The following is a 20,029-nucleotide window of genomic DNA, read 5'->3' as shown; positions in this document are numbered from 1 at the left end:
CTATTCTGGGCTTTTGTTCAAACCCTTCTGCTGCCTTCACAGAAATCACCTATTTCACAGTGTAAAAATTGAATGATTTAGCAGAAAATTATCTCACTGTTTTCTCTCCTGAATAAGCAGCTTATCCAAGTTGGGTTTTGGAGCCATGACAAGTTCAGAGTTGACCTCTTTTGCCAGAATGGAAAGGGGATTTAATAGTGTGCACAATTTCCTTGAAAGGGTGTCCTCACTTTTTTTTTTAAATTTTCTTTTATTTTTATATCTGTTGACTAAGGAAGAAATGAATTATCACTCGTGCTTATTCTTGTTAGATTCGAAGATCAATTCTTGTTTCAGACAAACCATTACAGGGATGGAACTAAAAGAGGCTATAAAAGAGACATATCATTTGAGTTCTGTTTCACTGAGCTCTCTAACGGTTCATCAATGGCTGGAAGAGGTGTTTGAGAACATACCAGTTGCTGCCACCCCAAATGTATGAGTCATAGCTCTCTACTCATTCAGTTTGAAGGATTTTAATATATTTTTTGCCTCTTGGTTTATGGGTTTTACACTTTTGCTCAAGTCATTTAGTTTTCCCGTGTAGTCTCCATTTCACACAACTAGCTTGAATGCCATTGTTTGCATTACTGTTGTTGTTGTTGTTAATTTGATGTTTGCGTTTCATCCTATATGACTCTGTGTGCTTCATCATTGATTAGGAGTTGTAAAGTTTATGGGTTGTCTTTGTTTCATCCTGGCAATGGGGAGAGGTAAGCTTAGTCTTCTCATCTCCCCCCCCCCCACCTCCCTTTTTCACATGTTTACTGTATTTGCTGATTCTTTCCTTTATGGGTCTTTTTCATTTACCAATAGGAAATGAGGTATGGAAAGGAAAAAATTAATGATGAAGCCATCACTTCCCAATGCATGGTAGTAAATGTTAGAGAATCTCCCTGCTCTCCAATATATTTTGTACTTACAAATTTTACTTATTCTTGGAGTTGATTATGCTTTAGCTTCATTATCTTCTTCTTTATTATTCCCTTTTACTTAAACTGCTGCTGCTGAAGAAATTAAAAATGAAAAACATACTTGAAGGTTTCATATTGCTCCTTGAGCTCTAAGTAGGAAACCACCTCCCCCCCCCCCCTCCTCCTTTCTTTTCCCTATTACTCAATTGAAATTGTTGATTATGATTGAGGGTCTCCTGTGGATCATATGCTACCTGGGTAGTTTTAATTGCTTGGGGTGAAAATTGGCTTCTTTGTTTACATTTTTCCTAGTCATTACTCACAAACTTCATAGTATTTCACAAGATAAGAGAACCTTCTAACAAGGTAAGAGGTGGAGTGGTGGCAGTAGTCACAGTTTAGCCCCTTTGTGTAAGAAGGTTTTGTTGATTTCTTCTTTCACTAACTTTAGTTTTTGTTTCTTTTTCTTTTTCCTTTTTTTTTTTTTTTTGGGGGGGGGGGGAGGGGGTGGGTTGGATTAAAATAACTGATGATATAACATATATTCTGGTTATCCCAGGAAAGTAAAGGTAGTCTAACTAAAAGTAATGACTTATGAGAGCTTGAATTTCCATATGCTTCTAAGCAGAAACCTAAAAGTGGGAAATGTTCAAGATTGAAGGGCCTTTTATATTAGCTTCATGAAGACTTATGAAATTTATCTGTTATTGGAATACTTCATTACAGATTGTTTGATATGGATTGTTATTCCAGTTCTTAAGCATATCAAGACAGAATGGCTTATCTATTTGTGGAACAATTTATTACAGTTTGTGTGACGTTGGTTGTTAATCTAGTTCTTAAAGTGTATTATGGCAACAAGTTATGTGCAATTTTCTATGAAACAGAAGTGGAACAATCATACATTACTTCATCTTTTGTTTTCTTATTGAGATAATTATTTGATTATTTATCAGCGGGCTCAACTGATTCTCTGATCTCTTCTTACAGGTCTCAACTCCCATCCATCTACGAGAAACTATAGTTGGATTGCAAAATTTGTCAACTTCTTGTCACACTTTGGAATAATATGGGAGAAAAGTATTTTGTAACATGGTCTTTTTTTATTGCAATAATATTCTCAACTGTTTTATTCGCTAAATATCTACGACATAAGGTAAAAAGAATTGGTAGAGACATTTCCAAATTGCCACCTGGGAGAAGAGGTTGGCCATTATTTGGTGATAGTTTTGGCTGGTACAGTGCCGTAGCAAGTTCTCATCCACCTCGTTTTGTTGAAGACCAGGTTAAAAGGTATGTAAAGTTATGAAAAAGAATAATAAAAGCAATTCCATCTCAGTTCTTTGGTTTCACCTAATTCCTAGCTTGAGGTTGATACTTTGCTTTAGTAGGAAAAAAGTTGAAGCAAATGGAACGGAACAGTTAATTGGCCAGAACATAGGCTTAGGTTCATATTGAAATCATGCAAAAGAAGGGCTCAGACTCAATCCTATAGAAAATCTACCAAGACCCAGACGTATTTACACCTCTGAGTAAAATATAGACATATCTTTTCTGTTCCTTCAGAAAAGGATGATATACTAGTATTAAGATTGCTCCGGTTAGAAGAAGAACAATCATCTTGCACTGTAATCTTCTAAGATTCCATCAGAATCACAAAATTATGTATGGATTACTTTAAAGAAATCTCTATTGAAGAAGTTATTGATGTCTGTAAAACTTCTTGGAGGAGGTCTTCAACAGTGGGACCATATTATATTCAGAGAGATTGTCCTGTTCACTGATCAGGTTGGGGAAATTTTGGGTTGTCATTAGGGCTGCTTAGGTTGGCCAAAATCCTTGCAGAAACTGACCATTTTGTATCCCCTGACAAAGAGGGAAACTTAGAACAAGTGTCCGCAGAGTGTAAGGCTGTGTTCTGTGGAATTTAAAAAAAAAAAAATCAATAAAAAATGTACCCATTAACTTGGAGACTTTTCAAGTATTTCCATCCACACTTCAATGGCACACACTGCCTTTTCCCCAGTTTTCTATAGGAAAATAGAGAATTACCAAGCAAAGAATTTTCTTGCAAACTAAATAAGAGGAATATGTGGGTTTCTGTTACCCCATTTTCCTTTGAAGATAGCCTAAGAATCAAACACTGTCCAAAACAGATACCTCATTGATTTGAAAGAGTTTATGCAACGCAAATAATAATACAGGCTTGAGCCCATGGGTTTCGTACAATTTGACCCAATTCATAAAGACATTGTAACAAACTGAGCTAATAGAACTCCATGCAAATCATTGAGTTGGAAAATGACCTGTGAATCAGTTTATCCTTTATTAAACTCTGTTTTCACAAGCCACATTCTACAGTATCAAAGCTTGAATTTGATTCATGGAGTCTGTAAGCTTTCTCTAACTGTGTCGATAAGGTCCCTATCCAGTTATTGCTGCTCAAAATAGTCCTTTATGATTATTGCTCTCACTCCTCAATCTGCCAAAGTGTAATATTGACTAGTTCTGAATATATACTTTTTTAGGTTCATTTTTCTCTGCTTTTAGGAGTTCATAAGTTATAAATTGATTGCTGCAGGTTTGGAAGGATATTCTCATGTAGCCTGTTTGGTAGATTGGCTGTTGTCTCAGCTGATCCAACCTTCAACCGCTTTATAATGCAAAATGAAGGCAAATTATTCCAATCAAGTTATCCCAAGTCTTTTAGAGATTTGGTTGGAAAAAATGGGTTGATCACTATGCAAGGAGAGCAACAAAGGAAACTACATGGGATGGCTGTGAACATGATGAGGTTTGAGCGGCTCAAGTTTCATTTCTTAAAGGACATTCAGATGGTTATGCTTCAGACCTTGAATTTCCATGATGGTCAAGTCATTCTTCTTGAGGATACTTGCAGAAAGGCAAGTAAATTTTTTCCCATATTCTATGGTAGATTATCACTCCTTGATTATCTTAGTTGACAGTTTGGATGAACTCTTATACGTGTTTGGCGTTATTTTTGAATGTGCACAAACTTTGATTTGGGATTGGGTGCTAATCGGTGGTTCCGTATTGGCATCTTGTAGATTCCCACAAAATGAGTCCGAAACCGCTGGTTTAGTTATTTTCCATCCATCAATGCTGGTGCCTTTACTGTGATCCATGATATTTAAATATATGGACATCTAAACTGGCCCTAATTAGTCTCTAATTTCTGATTGTTATGAAAAATTCATCATTCATCTACTTCTCTTGATCAAATTCAGTTACCATTTTCAGACCATCATTATTAACAAGGTTGAGAATGTATATAATACATACTGGTTCTGAGGTTATTAAAATGCCTATTGACCATAGCAAAGGCTTGGCTGGTGATTATCTTTATAGCCCACCTAGTTTTTCATTGCCTACAGTCCTCAGAGATATAAACTATAAAGCTAATATATAATGACCGAGTTTGGAGCATACAAAACCCTTTTAAAAGGCATACTGCTTCAATAGATATGTCAGACAGGCACATAGGCAAATAAGGCAGACCTAGGCTGTTGCCTTATGGCTTAGGATCACACCTAGGATACATAGTGACTGCACAGTTATAGCGTGCCTACTTTCTCATTGTCTACACCCCTTTAGACCTCCTGGTCGATTGGACCATAGATAACCGGACAACGTCTGACAAACAGAGTGGTACCTAAGTCACTAGATTCTTAAGTATAGAGAAATAAGAAGAGAAATTTTTGAAATTTCAGTTTTCTGTTGTTTGCATCTGAACACTTAATTTCCCCAGGCTCCATTTGGTTTCAAGTAAAGGAAACTGAAATCACCTTTGAAAAGAAAAAGGAAAGTTTTGTAATCATGATTGTGTAACCTACCTAAAACTCGTACCATGTTTGATAAATATACTTTTCAAATCAAAGGAATTTGGTTGCAAAGTAACTTGAAATTTAATAACCAAATTTGGTATGTTTTGAGTTAGTTACACCATCATGTGAGGTAACGAGTCCACTTTAACATTAATTTGATTTTACTTCCTTCCATTTATTTCCCTTGCAGCCAAACGGAACCCCAGGGAATGATATGGAGAATAATTTAAATGGGAAAAGAAAAATGATCTATGTATCTTTCTGATTAATATTCTCTATTATATTTTGAGTGTAGGTGGCTATTCATCTGATGGTTAATCAACTACTGGGAGTATCAAATGAATCAGAAATAAATGAGATGGCCCAACTATTCTCGGACTTTGCAGATGGTTGTCTTTCATTTCCCATCAAATTGCCTGGTTTTGCTTACGGCAATGCAATGCAGGTGAAATGTCTTGAAAGCTTTCTTCATCTGATAACCATTCATTTCATATATAAGTTCTGGAAACAATATTTGTAACTCTACCTATAAATATATTTTGTTTAGAGCAGTAGTATGTTGTAACATTCACAAGTTAAGAAAGTTTCTGATAGATGTACGTATAACCCTTATCAGGCAAGGGAAATTATCATTAAAAAGATCAACAGGACAATAGAGAAAATCAGACAACAACCAACATCAGAAGTTGGTAATGGCATGCTTGGGAGAATACTGGAGGAAGAAAACCTACCAGACGATGCTATTGCGGACTTTATTATCAACTTACTATTTGCTGGGAATGAAACAACGGCAAAAACTATGCTTTTTGCTGTATATTATCTCACTCAATCTCCCATGGCACTGAAGCAGTTAATGGTAAGATGTAAATCAACTTAAGCTCGTTAATTGGTTTAATGCAGCTATGCTAAATTTCTTTAGTAAGATGACATTTTACTTTCACTGTCTTGTATTAATTTTTATTTAATTCTTGTATTTTCTTGGACAACTTTGTCCTTATGAATTGAAAATGCTACGGAGCTGCCGCTTCCACGTGGCATAGGATTTTCTTTGCACGTGAGAACAGGCTTTCTCTAGGAATTTTTTATGCTTCCCTTTACACAGGAGGGGTAATTCTCTACTTATTATTCTTTTTTATTTGGCTTTTGATGGGCTGGGTAGTGGGTCAGCAGTTAAGTGTTTAGTAGATGAAGACAGGTTTCAAACCCAAGTGTTGTGCTTGAACCTCATTAGACTTCATCCAATACAATTGTCACTGGCTAATCCCATTTTCACTTGCCAGTTTCCACTGCCTCTCTTTATTTTTAATCAATATGCATAAAATTATTCTTTGGATAGTGATGAATTATCCAAATGAAGTAAAGTATGTTTCTCATCCCCTGAAGGCTAAGAACTACTTCTATAGTTCTTTTTTTTTTTTATTGTGTTTGGGTTTACTGACTTTCCAAGGTGAACCCGCCCTCTTAGCCTATACATCATTATTGGTTAGTGACACATCTAAATGAGGGCCTTCTTTCAACATTGAAACATTGATGTTGGACTAACAGCCTTTTTTCTTAACTGAAATATTGAGTTGGGTTTGACTTCTGACATTCACTACAGGGCTTTTCCAAAATCTTTTTTTTCTTTCTTTTCAGTTAGTTAGAGTAAATATTATTCATATAATCTCTCTCTCTCTCTCTCACACACACACACACACACACTCACTCACTCACTTAGACACTTACTCACTGACTCTCAATCTCTCGCTCTCTCACAGGAAGAACATGATAGCCTGCAAGGAACTTCTAATGAAGACATGCTTACTTGGGAAGATTACAAAAATATGCCATTCACTCAATGCGTAAGTTGTATGCTTTATTTAATTTGCACTTATTGATGACGGAAAGTGGAAAATGTAACAATTTTTCATTCCCTTATGCAAACTTAAGGTACTGTATAAGAAAAAGGGGGAGGCATCTAATTTATTTTAGGCATGTTGTATCTTGGCCGCATCTGGACTAGGACCTGGATCCTTCACTGAAAGAGGGTTTACATCTGAATATACAACCCATACCAATTTAATTTTAAGATCCATTAAGATTTTATATCGGGCATGGATCCACTATCATTGTTTGTCACAGATTTGGATTCAGATCTGGTCCTGTTAGTGAATATCAGATCTGGAACTGATTCTAATTGGATCCAACCTGAGTCTGATCCGTTAGATGCCCCTCCCTAAAGCCACCAGCACACAAACACTCCCACAAAAGAGAGGGGGGGGGGGGGGAGGGGATCAATAAGCTGATGCATTTTTATTCAACTATCTTTATATAGTATCTGAGTGTGCGGTCCCATTACTGAAATTATCCTAACATTTTATATTGGAACCACATGCCCTGAGTTGTAGTTATAATCAGTTCCTATTTGTAATACTATTTACTCTGGATTTCCCACTCTTGAAAGGTATAATTATACTTTTCTCTTCTTGGTGGGACTTAACCATGCAGGTTATTGATGAGACACTTCGACTGGGTGGGATTGCAATATGGCTGTTGAGAGAGGCAAAAGAAGAAATTTCCTACCAAGGTAAATTCTTCCATAATTACATCCTCTCTCTTTCTCTCATGTGGGTGTGCGTGTCTCTGCACATTTACATGCTCCTACCCAAAATAAATTCAAAACTAAAATTTTCTTCTGAACAATTGGAATTACATGCATAGAGAGGAAAAGTGAGGAATGAAAAAAAGGAATGTACTTTATAGGTTTTAGGGGTTTGGAAAAGTTCTGGATGGCTTGGGCAGGGAAGATAAACTAGACCTTGCCTGGGATCTAAGGAGCTATGCATAAGCTCTGTGCATCCTGTCATTGTCCTAGAACTATAACGCTCCATTCCATCTCAAGGAACGATGTTCTAGTTGAGGCATTGAACTGAGGTTGTGCTTGGGCAAAAGAATTGATTCATGGAAGAAAGCGTGAATCCCAGCTGCCAAATATTTATGCATTCAGCACCAATTTCAAGCCAACCTGGCCAATAAACTTTTGAAGGGAGCTTTAAACCAGGCTATGCAGAAAACTTCTTGGATTCCCATTCTATTAGCTTGGACCATGTGTGTGACCCTGGTGTTTTCATATTGTATAATTGTTAATAACCAAAGCATAGCACCAATAAGCATAGTTCGAAATTTCGTCTCGTCTCGCCATTTCGGGCTGGTCGAAATATGGTATTTTTTCTGCCATATTTCAGCACTCCATCTCGATGGGTTTTTAGCCATATTAAGGCCTGATACTTCATATACACCTTTATTTAAGCTAAATAAACACATTTAAATCTTCATATTTCAAAAAAATGAACTCAAAGTGGTGTTTTGGGTTTGTACCCTTGATTGACAGTATACTGTCGGACCCTGATGTATAAATAGTTAAATACACATTGTTTAAGTACTAAAAGACATAATAAGAAATTTAAACAAAGTAATGAAACAAAAATAAAGTCAAATGTAGATCGGCCTCCGGTGTCTAACATATAATAATATTTTTTTAATTTTTTAAATCAGCAAATTAAAAAAATAAAATACATTTGGGAAAAAAAATTCGACACCGTGAGGTTGCAGATCGGCCTCCGGTGTCTAACATATAATAATATCATCACCATCCAACAAGTATTGAACATAGTATTTTCAAAAAAGTAGTTTTAGAGAAGAAAAAAAATTACCTTAAACAGTAAAAAACCTTCACAAATGTGCTAGGAGGTATTTTCGATGTGTTTCCGGTGACGATCCGTCGAAAATGATGAAGAACAAGTGTTTCCCCCACAAAGAATGACTTGGAAGAGGCTTAGAAGACAAAAAAAAAAAGCACTCTCTGCAAGGTCTCGGTCGAAAACGAGATGTTGCTTTTATACTTAAGTTTAAAGGGTCACGTGCATAGGAATGTAGCAGTTTCAGCGATATTTTGGTGACATGCCGAAATATACCGAAATTTCGACGAAATTGAACATTTTTCATTTCGAAAGCCCATCTCATCTCGGTAGTGCCAAAATTTTGGCGATATATCGCGAAATTTTGAACCATGCTAGTAAGCAATCGGATGTTACCTCTTAATGCGAAAACATTGCTAGTAGTCCAGCCAAGATTACTTCTTTTTTTTCATTCTTTTGAACTGATATATTGTTTAAAACAAAATTAACTGTTTTTGTCAAGTCAAATGTATAATTCATCATATTTGAAGTGTGTTCTAAGTAGGGTTATAGCTGTTCTTAACTCTGGTTAATAATCAAGATCGAGCATTTACCCTACTGTCTTCTTTATATATTAAACCTTGTTTTAATGTGTAGCAGATTACATCATTCCAAAAGGGTGTTTTGTAGTTCCCTTTCTTTCAGCAGTTCACTTGGATGAAAGCTTTTACGAGGATTCTCTCAGGTTTGATCCTTGGAGATGGCTAGACCCTGAGAATCAGGTTAGCTCTTAGAACTACCCATTTAGGATAGTATGAGTTATTTAATCAGAAGTGCCCATGATTTCAAGATTTAAGTTTTACAAATTTATATATACTCTGCACTTGTTTCCTCCATTCATTTTTTCATATATATATATATATATGTATACATATATATATGTGTGTGTGTGTGTTTGTGTGTGCTTCTCTTGTGATATTAATATCTGATGTGGTGAGTGAAGGCAAAGAGAAACTGGAGAACCAGCCCTTTCTATGCTCCCTTTGGAGGAGGTGCTCGCTTTTGTCCTGGAGCTGAATTGGCTCGTCTTCAAATTGCTCTCTTTCTCCATTACTTTGTGACCAAATACAGGTCCTCTCTCTCTCTCTCACACACACACACAGAGATATGTATGCTCACAGTTACACTGACTGCAAATTATTCACATAATGCAGTAGCTACCAATACCATCACATAGTAGATTTGTTTAACAGTTCTCTATTCCATTCTAATGAGATAGATTAGATAAGATGGTTGATTGTCTCATTAGATCATATTTTGCAAATAGGATGTCTACTAGATGGAGTATATAGATGGTCCTTTTTACTTGCAGTCCTGTACTATGTAAGACCACGAAGCTTATAACCCCATAGATGGCCCACCATACTTGTGTAACTGTGTAATGGTTAGCAACTGCTATGATAGATCTTGACTGAAATTCATTCATGCATTTTGACACATTCACCCATCCATTCTTTCAAATTAAATTACAGTGCCCTAGAAGATAATAAAGAAAACAAGAATGCAGATCATGTAGTCATCTGATTTTTTGTACACTAAGAAGATAGCCATGCTATTATAGATGAATAGATCTTATTGTTATTTGACTATGATCATCCATTATCTTATCATCCGTTTACATTTTGGGACAAATTGATCATTGAAAAGCTGATATTTTTATGATTCTGCCATGGTTTTTTTTTTTTTTTTTTTGTTCTTGATCCAATAATGCACTGGATGTTTTGATCAGGTGGAGGCAACTGAAGGAGGATCGTATGTCTTTCTTTCCTTCAGCTCGGCTAGTGAATGGCTTCCAAATCTGCATAGATATGCGGACAGATGAGGTTGCAATAAAATGAATGATTTATTCTTTCTGGTATTTATTTACTTTTTATTTAAGGATTTTATTTGATTTGTATAGCATTTGAAATTTGTAATGGGAATTATTTTGTTCAGTCTCTTATTATGTTTACTATGATTTGCTTTAGTGTTTGAATCTTGTATTTATTATGGTCTGTATAGTCATGAAAGTTGTAACGGGGAGGTGGGTATTTTATACTCTTGCTGTATTTCTAATGAATTGTAATTGTGAGCAACATACATGGTTTATATAGTTTGAGTTATGATTTAAAAGTAAACATTTTAACTGGGGGGAAGGGGGGAGTCAGAGTAAAATGCATTTTTCAAGCCTTTATATCCATGCTCTGGTTCAAACAGTGCCTATGTTCTCCATGGACAATTCATTGGAGATGTTAGAAGCAAATACTAACAAAAGAAGTTATAATTTGGTTTATGTAATACATTAGATTTGGGTCTGTGAGGATGACCTACCTTTTTAGGCTGCTTTTAGTTGCTTTCCTGGGAAGATTGAGAAGGAAAAGCCACCAAAAACTTTGCAATGTGCATGTGGTTTCTTTTCCAAAACAAGGATTTAGGTATTGATATCATATTGGATGCATCGGCCGGCGGTGACTAATACCAATACAGCACTAATACGTATTCGTCGATAACTGTCAAAAGTGTTGTTTTTACTGGAATTAGTCCGATGCGGACCAAGATGGCCGATCTGTGTCGATAAGGTATCGGTATTGACGTGAACTTAAAACCTTGTTCATTCCACAAGAAACAGGTGGAATTAGCTGGGAAAGGAGAGTATTCTTAATTCTTCTATTCAACCAATCCACATTATGAGGGGAATTGAATCCATGTGATAATTCTAGGAAGGTGTTACCAATAAAAAGGTGGGACGTAACCTTGCCATCCCTTCCAACTCATTTCCCTTCTTACAACATTTAAGCTGCTACATTTTTTTTTCTTCTTTTGGGGTATTACAAGAAAACTCCATAGCCTTGAGCAAGACTATATCCAAGGTTTATGCTATCAACAGTTGGAGTGACCTCACAAACTAGGGGATGGTGGAACCTCAATTGCAATGTCATGTCAATGCTTGGAACATTAATATTTTTTTGGTAAAACATGTTTTAAGTTTGTGGAGCAAATTATTGAATTTGGAGCAGAAAAAACATTAATTTGCAAATTTACCTATCCATCTGAATCAGCATTTTAGCATTTCTTGTATTTATTTATCTCTCTCTCTATATATATATATACTTTTTTTTGGAGGGGGTGGGGGGTGGGTTGCTAGAATGTACCAAAAGACATCTATATTGTGTAAACACATGCAATAATGATATGAACCAGGCTTATTAGTTACTTAGAACACACAAGTGGTGTGTTCCCCAAAGGAATGGAGTACATGGTCATGATCTCCGTTGAGTGCATCTCCTACAATGGTCAAAACCATTTCTTGAAGGAGAGGATTTTTTTTTTTTTTTTCTTAATTGTGTTGTGCAATTATGTTTGCAGAGTTTTAATGAAGTTTCTCTTAAATAATAATAGGGAAAAAGTTCTCTGTCCGGGAGTGTGGCCTACGCCAACACTCCCATGAGTCTATCTCTCTCCTCCAAATGTGAAAAGACACCTCTACCCCCTTGTTTTAAAGAGTAGAGAGATAGACACATGGGAGTGCTAGCATAGGCCACACTCCCGGACAGAAAACTGCTTCCCATAATAATAATAATAAAAACTAAATTTGGAGGTTATGATCTAATTGATTAGATCCTGCCAAGTTGTGGGATCCTAAAATGTATCATTTAAGTTGTCTTTAATTACACTAAATGATGATACTACAAGAAACCTAAAAACCCTCCGTGATAGAAAATTTCATTACATGTTCTTTCTTTTCAAGTGGAAATTCATGGGAAAATTATCATAAGATTACAAAAAATGGGTATTAATTTTCCAAATTATTCATATAATTTTTGTTTATCAAATTATTGAAATATCCTTAAGAATGCACATTCTACAACAGTCCTTTACTTGTGGGCATTCTTTAACATTTTACTCTTTACCGGTGCCATAAAAAAGATCCAAATGTGTTGTTAATTGTGTGATCATATGCATGACAGAAGACTATAACAAGTCTGAGGAGCGGGGGGGAAGTGTTTGATATTTCTATTCCCAACCCATAGGATCAACTGTCTTCCACTTGGAGACCCACTTTTGCATTAGATCTTTAGCCAGGTTAGAAGCACATGCATGGCACACAAGATATTTTTTTTTGGGTAGACACATGGCACACAAGATTAATAGTTCCTTCATACATTTTTTTTATGGACATGGGGCAAAAATCTCAAAATATACTTGAATGTGAGGCTGCCATTAAAGGTGTCAATTTAGAATTGAAACTGAAAAGTGAAACTAAACCGGCCATTTAAAACAAATCAAACCGAATTGAAACAAATCAGTTCAATTTTTGTTTCAAACCCTACAATCGTTTTCGATTCATTTTGATATGGTTTCGTGATTGCAACCATCAAACTGAATCAAATTACCAATCTTCGAACTAAATAAATCAAATATTGGTTGATTGTTTTAATCGATGTAGATGATAAATTCTATTCCTTTTAATGTTTGGAAAAAAATTGATAGATTATGACCCTAACAAATAAAAGGATTTTTTTTGTTATTGAATATGTAAAAAGTAGCTCCAAATACATAAAATAGAGCCCAAACTGCGTTGTGAATCAAATATGAAACTGAATAAAAATCGAATTGAAAACAAACCAAGTCAATTTGGTTATCGATTGGGAAATAAGCTCCTATTTGTTTTCGATTTTCTCATGTTGTTTCTTGAAGCGAAGTGAAACCAAATCATTTGATACCCTTAGTTACCATAGAACTATATTATTTAAGACATTTTTTTTTGGTAGAAATTATTTAAGACATTTCAGTAGTACACATCTTTATCTTGAAGGTTGGATGGGTAAATCACTAAAACGAATCCATTTTGGGTGTAGTAGTTTTAATTTTTCTTTTGGGTATCGGTGCATATTAAGTCATGCAAGAGTATATGATTGAATTTGAATTTTAAATCCAATGTTTTAAAAATGGCCTGAATATCGAACCATTTTGACCTATTGATAAGTTCGAGCAATTCACCTATTTTGCCGTTCTTCTTGCGATCTTATTATTATTGTGAGAGAGGGTTCTCTACGCTACGTCGCTACCAATGTGGGGAGGAATTTACATGTCACACCAATAGTTGTCTTAAAAAAATATATCATTCACATGAAACCCACATATTCATGAGAAAAAAATAATAATAATAAAACAAAGTATGGAAGAGAGAAATTACACTTTGACACGTTGGAAAGTTTGTCACTATTGTTATTAATTTATTAGGGAAGAAGAACGCTACTTGGTCGCATGTCCCTACGCCAGACAAAGGGTGGGGGAAATGATCACAGCCATGTCGAGGTCACACTCTCATTGGCCCTCATGCTGGCACCGGGGCCACGCAACCAAGCAGCATTCTCTCTCTCTCTACGTATTTATTATTAGGATTATTATTATTTTTTAATGTATGCAACGCGTAACACATGGGCATGCTCAATAATCCCAACTCGTCTTCTGTCTTCGCTGCAACAGATCTACAGATGATATTTGAATTACGAAAATAACCTAATTACAGAAAATTACGGTTGGCTGGCTGGCACTTCTCTTAGAACGTTGTCAAGGACATTTGAGTCATAACAGAGACAGTTAATTTTTTAGAAAAATAAGGGCAAATTTCACGGACACCCCTTGTAACTATTCAAAATGGCAAATACACCCTAAATTTTGGAAAAATATCAAAGATTACCCCTATTTTATGAATATTTATCAACTTAGTCAAGTCTGTTAGGCTTTTCCAGTTAAGTTGCTGTTAGTTTTTCGATAATGGCCAAATTGCCCTTAAAAAGTGAAAAACTTACCAGAATACCCTTAAGGGTAAAACCCCCAACTTAACCAAAAAGAAGAAACTACAGTCATCGTTTTCATCTCTTGAAGTTGTCTCTGGGCTGAACGGAGAAGACGCCAGAACACTATGCGCTACCATGCGCTGAAGATGGAAGAAGGAGAAGGAGCGAGAGAGCGAGAACGAGGCAACCCAAATGACGACGAGATTCAAGTAGAACAGGAAGAAGAGAGGCCATGTTTCTGCCGGCCATGGAAGAATAGGTAAGCACAGGAAATGTCACATCCCAATCCCGACAAGGGATAAAATATAATAAAAAGGGTATGACTAGGATGCTTACCAACATCCTAAACCGCCCCCAGGATCATGGACACAGTGGCTTACCTCACAGTCATATAAATGAGAATCAGATCAATTATCAGAATAGCGAAAGACTTATAATAAAGACTATTGATCCTCATTTAGGGAATAACTACAATGGTAATAAATACATAAGGTGGATTATCCTTGAATTTAAAAGTTAATATAATTGAAATTGTTTGATAAATACAGATAAAGGAATGAACCATACATCCAAAAATATAATATCGAAGCTACAAGGAGTAAAGATAAGCATCAATGGTCGTAGACCAACTTTCGCATCAACATCTCTTACCGAGTCCTTCATCATCACCGGTACCGTACAACCTGCATCACATTCTAAAAAGAAGGGTTCCCCGAGGGGTGAGCTTCCACTAACCCAATGAGTAGGAAATTGAATCCACACACACACAACATATATAGGACTGCAAGCCGAACCTGATGAGCAAACATCCTTGACGTCCCATACCACCAATGATGATTTACACATCAGATCCGATTTACAGTCATGCAACAAACACAACAATATGATAGGTAATATGAATAATGATGATGATTATGATGAGATATAATGTATGCATAAATGCTATGCTGTGTAGAGTAATCGAATTGTATCCCTGGTACCGGAACACACCCTCGATCCCCAACGATACAACACCATTAATCTATGACATAGTAAGGCCATATCCCTGGTACCGGAACACACCCTCGATCCCCAACGATATACCCCTAACTACGTCAGTGAAAGCCTGCCAGTCCCAGAACACACCACTGGTCTCCCAACAAGCCTCCGATAATCTCAACCACGGTACCAAAACTTACCCTTGATCCCCGGGCTGGATTATCAGTAAGGTGATACGGCGTAGGAACTTACACATCTACCTTCCGTATCCCTGATTATGATGATGAGATGTAATATACTCATGGATGCTATGCTGTGTAGAGTAATCGAATTGTATCCCTGGTACCGGAACACACCCTCGATCCCCAACGATACAACACCATTAATCTATGACATAGTAAGGCCATATCCCTGGTACCGGAACACACCATCGATCCCCAATGATATACCCCTAACTACGTCAGTGGAAGCCTGCCAGTCCCAGAACACACCATTGGTCTCCCAACAAGCCTCCGATAATCTCAACCACGGTACCAGAACTTACCCTTGATCCCCGGGTTGGATTACCAGTAAGGTGATACGACGTAGGAACTTACACATCTACCTTCTGTATCCCTTTAACACAAAAATCAGATCAAATATACAACATGCTATATAAAACTATTGTATCGAGAGGTATTCCAGGTGTATCGACGTCCCATACCATCTAATACCAGGATACCAGCACGACACGGCACATGATAGGCCAAATATAATATATGAAGAAAGACATTAAACAAATCACAGTATCATCTCATACAATTCTAACCACATTTGTAACTCATAGTCATCAATTATCACACATATGAACACATTCATGGATAATAGTATAAACATGTATTTATGCATGAAGTGCATCAAACATAACATTTAATCATAGAAACACTCAAAATAAAATAAGATCCAATCCCCACTCACAATATAGTTCGTGTTCCGTTGATTTGATTTGTCGTTCGATGTCCGCTAAGTGCGTCTCCTCACACAATTAATGAAGCCTAGGATAGTATAGAAGAGTGTTAAAAAGGGTGGGGGAAAGTCCCTTAGGGGAAACCTCATAAATTACATAGCCAGTAGGCCTTTAGGGTAGCACGGATGCAAGCACGGTTGTAGGCAGGGCCTTGCATCCACCCTTGCATTCGATCAAGGCATGATACAGTTTTGAAGGTGTTCTTTAACCCAATTTGTCCTACTTGGATCTTTAAGTTCCAAGGACAAGGGAATGGTGTCCTAGGGTCCACTAGGGCCTGGTTACATCATTAAATTCATTGGGTGTAGAGAACTTAAGGGATTGAACTCCCAAAGGTCACATTCTAGGGTTTTGAGTAATGAAACCCAAACTCAGCAACAAGGTTGCAAAGAGGGGTTTTAGGATTGTACTTAGAGGCAAAGCCTTACTAATGAGGTCCAACATTGAACCAAGGTCACCCCTTAGGTTCCAAGTGGAACCTCAAGGTCCAACCTTAATTTCTAAAGTTTCCCAACCCAAAACTAATGAGAGAAAAGGGGTTTAAGGGCATTAAAGGTAGATCTTGGTACTATAATAAATCAATTAATTAGTATGATTAGGGGCACCTTAGGTTGTAATTATATCCCCATTAAACCCTAATAAGTTCTACTCCAATAGCCACGAAGTAGGCAAGGTCACTGACATATAACTTAAATTCTAAAGTTACTGTCTAAACACATCCATCAGGTTTGAATCCATTTCTAAGGATCACACACTCATATTGGATCCAAGGTTTCTTCATAGTAATTGTATCCCTTTGAGTCTAGTTTATAACGCAAGTTGAATCATATTAATATAATATGCGTAGATCAAGTTATGGTCAAAACAGTGGGTCAAGGTCAAATGTCAGCAGTTCTGGGAACGGGCGGTTTTATGGGTGGTTTCTCAGATAGCATGAAACTGTATGTAAAACCGACTTTAACAGGGGCTCAGGAAGGGTTCTTCTAGGTGTGGTTTTATATGTGGTTTTACCTCAGATGTGAAACTGCAGGTAAAACCGACTTCAATAGAGAGCTTCTTAAGAGATGGTCTCAGGGTGGTTGCAGGGGTGGTTTCTCGTAGGTCTTAAAACCGCAGGTAAAACCACTTGCTTCCAAACTCTAAAATCAAAGGATTCTTCACCAAGGCTTTCATTTTCAAGTAGATTGGAGGAAAGAAAACACCAAGAAGGCTTTCTCCTTGGCACATTAGGGTCCTAAGACCCCATTAGGCCTATGTAACCCATTGATTCAATAAAGGAAAGCAAGGAGAACCTCATTTAGGGCATAATAAGGTAGAAACCCTATGTCTATTGATGGGGATGGGATTGGGAGCTTTGAGGTTATCCAATGGAGTCAAATAACTCCACAAAATCAAGGCCATGAGTTCCCATCGATTATTGGGTCTCAAAACAAACCCTAGACCGATTCTCCACCATGGCTTCCAACCCCAAAACCCAAAATCGATCAAAGAGGGGGAGGAGATTCTAATGGCTTACCTTACCAATGAGAGGAGCTCCACAATTTGGCCACCAAGAGATGTGGTTCAATCTTCAACCAAGCCCTTCTCCCTTCTCTTTCCTTCACTTCTTCCTTCTTTCATTCTTTTCTTCTCCTTTCTTCTTTCCTCCACGATTTAGGTTGGATGGAAGAAGTAATGAGGGATGAGTGCTCTCTCCCCCTTTAGACTTATTTGTAAAAATGGGTCTTGGATCTTTTAAGTCAAATGGGTCAAGAGGTAATGGGTCAACCCATGGTCTTATTTAGGGTAAAGGAATGGGTTAATCTATCTTTGGGTCAAATAGAGTCAAATGGGCTCTCAAGTTAAATGGGCCTCTTAACTAAATGGGCCTGCCCACAGGTTTCAAATGGAAAAGAACCCACTTGGGGATGGGTCCATCCACCATGGGATTATAAGCCCATCACACGCTCCCTTAAATAAGTGGGACCCATAATTGAAGTATTCCCTATTCAACCATAATAGCTCGGGTGGTTCAAACCCCGACCCGCACTTTGAGGACACCGAAGGGAGGGGTAAGTAATTAAATTAAAGGTTAGAACTTACATTTCCCTTGTCATGGTTTGTCACCCATGACCCGAACAGTCTCGCCACGGCAGTATCAAGCTCATCACTGAACGGGGTGTCCAAGTGAGGCGATGCTCCAGTACTCTTCACTTCCTGGACTAGTACTTGGAGGAAAATCAATGAAGTCGCCGTCAAAGAATTCCCCCCACCGTCGGTTGAGGAATCTTTCTTCCACAGGCAAGCCCGTACTGTGGTCAATGATTTTGCAGCTAGATTTGACCATCATGGAGAACAGGTCACCAGCATACATGGCAGCGGTATCTACATGTCACGAGGAAGAAAATAATAATTAATTATATTATCGGGGTGCGGGTATAACAGGAAGCATCCAGGTGGTCGAGGTAACGCTGGAGGTATGCATCATCACAGGATCTTGTTCGNTNANTNCNANCNANGNTNCNTNGNTNANGNCNGNANGNGNTNCNTNCNCNANTTGCGCAACAAATTTTACTGCCCCATCGTTAACATTGACAAGCTCTGGTCGTTGATATCGCAAGAGGCAAAAGACAAGGCATCTCTGGAGAACGCACCTATGATCGATGTTACCCAGTATGGTTTCTTCAAGGTCTTGGGCAAAGGGGTGTTGCCTGCTTCACAACCCATTGTCGTCAAGGCGAAGCTGATCTCGAAGATTGCAGAGAAGAAAATCAAGGAGGCCGGAGGTGCCGTAGTTCTCACAGCTTAGAAGGTTATTTCTTCTGCTACTTATTGTTGGTTAATTAGTTAGGGTTTTAAATTTTGGAGACCCCCCCCTAAAATCTGTAAGAGAAACAGAGTATGAATTTTGGTACCTTTACATTGGGTTTTGTTTTGAAATTTCAATCAGAATTCTACCGATGTCTGATCGCTTGAATGAATGATCAATGGATTAGTTCTCAAAAAAAAAAAGAAAACAAAAAAAAGATTCTAAACATGTTGAAATCAGATGTTTGTGGAAATTCACGACCGTTCAAACCTCAAACCTAGGAATATCTTGCTCACTCTGCTCCCTTCATCTTCTCCGTCTCCGATTAGTTGCAGCGGCGGAAATATAATATCTAGTTCCAAGGCGATCGCAGCGGTGGAGTGTGGACACACTTTGTTGTTGTTCTTCTCCTCCTTCGTTCGGCCAGGGATTTCAGCGGCTGATTTTTCTCTAGCATCAGTCGCTCAGGTACATCTCAGATCCCCATTTTATGCGTCTCATTCGGTATTGCTCAGTGAACTAAGCTTCATAAAATTGTATTCTCACGAACCTACGTAAGAATCTTCTTTTGGGTTAGTGTTCCGTTGATATCTTCATTGGTTTCTTAGGTGTTCCGATCTCTCTTGAGTAGCTGTTGGACAATTTTTTTTTGGTTTTCGCCTGTCAAGAGGTGAACTAATGGATATATGTCTATTATTGAGTTCTGCTAACATTAGTGATTAAACTAATGGAAGTATGGTGAAAAAAGATAAGGGGAATGAACTTTCTGCAAATGGGTGATGATGAGTCGCTGCAAGTAATCGTCGCCGGAGTTGATTGTGGACAGCTTGAGCTGGAGCTGGAGCTGAAGCAGCCCACTGTGGTTGTGCTCTCCTACGGTGCCTCAACGCGCTCCAGTGGGAAGAGAAATGTGGAAGATGATAGATAATTTTTAGGAAAATTTACTCAAAGGGTAAATTC

At 37.5% G+C, this 20,029-nt stretch overlaps 1 protein-coding gene and 1 pseudogene across 1 annotated transcript; both read left to right on the top strand.

Annotated features, from left to right (window-relative positions):
- Positions 1-329: 329 nt before the first annotated feature.
- Positions 330-10,525, top strand: LOC122653530 (abietadienol/abietadienal oxidase). Its single transcript, XM_043847387.1, has 10 exons — positions 330-475; positions 1,944-2,246; positions 3,535-3,856; positions 5,094-5,243; positions 5,415-5,654; positions 6,556-6,639; positions 7,286-7,364; positions 9,115-9,236; positions 9,458-9,585; positions 10,244-10,525. The coding sequence occupies exons 2-10, from the start codon at positions 2,023-2,025 to the stop codon at positions 10,350-10,352; spliced, it is 1,458 nt and encodes a 485-aa protein (XP_043703322.1). The 5' UTR covers positions 330-475; positions 1,944-2,022; the 3' UTR covers positions 10,353-10,525.
- A 3,930-nt stretch (positions 10,526-14,455) lies between these two features.
- On the top strand, positions 14,456-19,269 carry LOC122653531 (annotated as a pseudogene).
- Positions 19,270-20,029: the final 760 nt, after the last annotated feature.

The sequence above is a fragment of the Telopea speciosissima genome, chromosome 3, assembly GCF_018873765.1.
Source record: "Telopea speciosissima isolate NSW1024214 ecotype Mountain lineage chromosome 3, Tspe_v1, whole genome shotgun sequence".
NCBI classification, from domain to species: Eukaryota; Viridiplantae; Streptophyta; class Magnoliopsida; order Proteales; family Proteaceae; genus Telopea; species Telopea speciosissima.
Note: the sequence above shows the minus strand (reverse complement) of the source record. Positions and strands in the feature narration are given on the sequence as shown.

Coding starts and splice junctions, on each gene's coding strand:
- LOC122653530 (XM_043847387.1), top strand. CDS start 2,023: ATGGGAGAAAAGTATTTTGTAACATGGTCTTTTTTTATTGCAATAATA. Junction 3,857..5,093: donor TTGAGGATACTTGCAGAAAG/GCAAGTAAATTT, acceptor TTTTGAGTGTAG/GTGGCTATTCATCTGATGGT. Junction 9,586..10,243: donor TACTTTGTGACCAAATACAG/GTCCTCTCTCTC, acceptor TGTTTTGATCAG/GTGGAGGCAACTGAAGGAGG.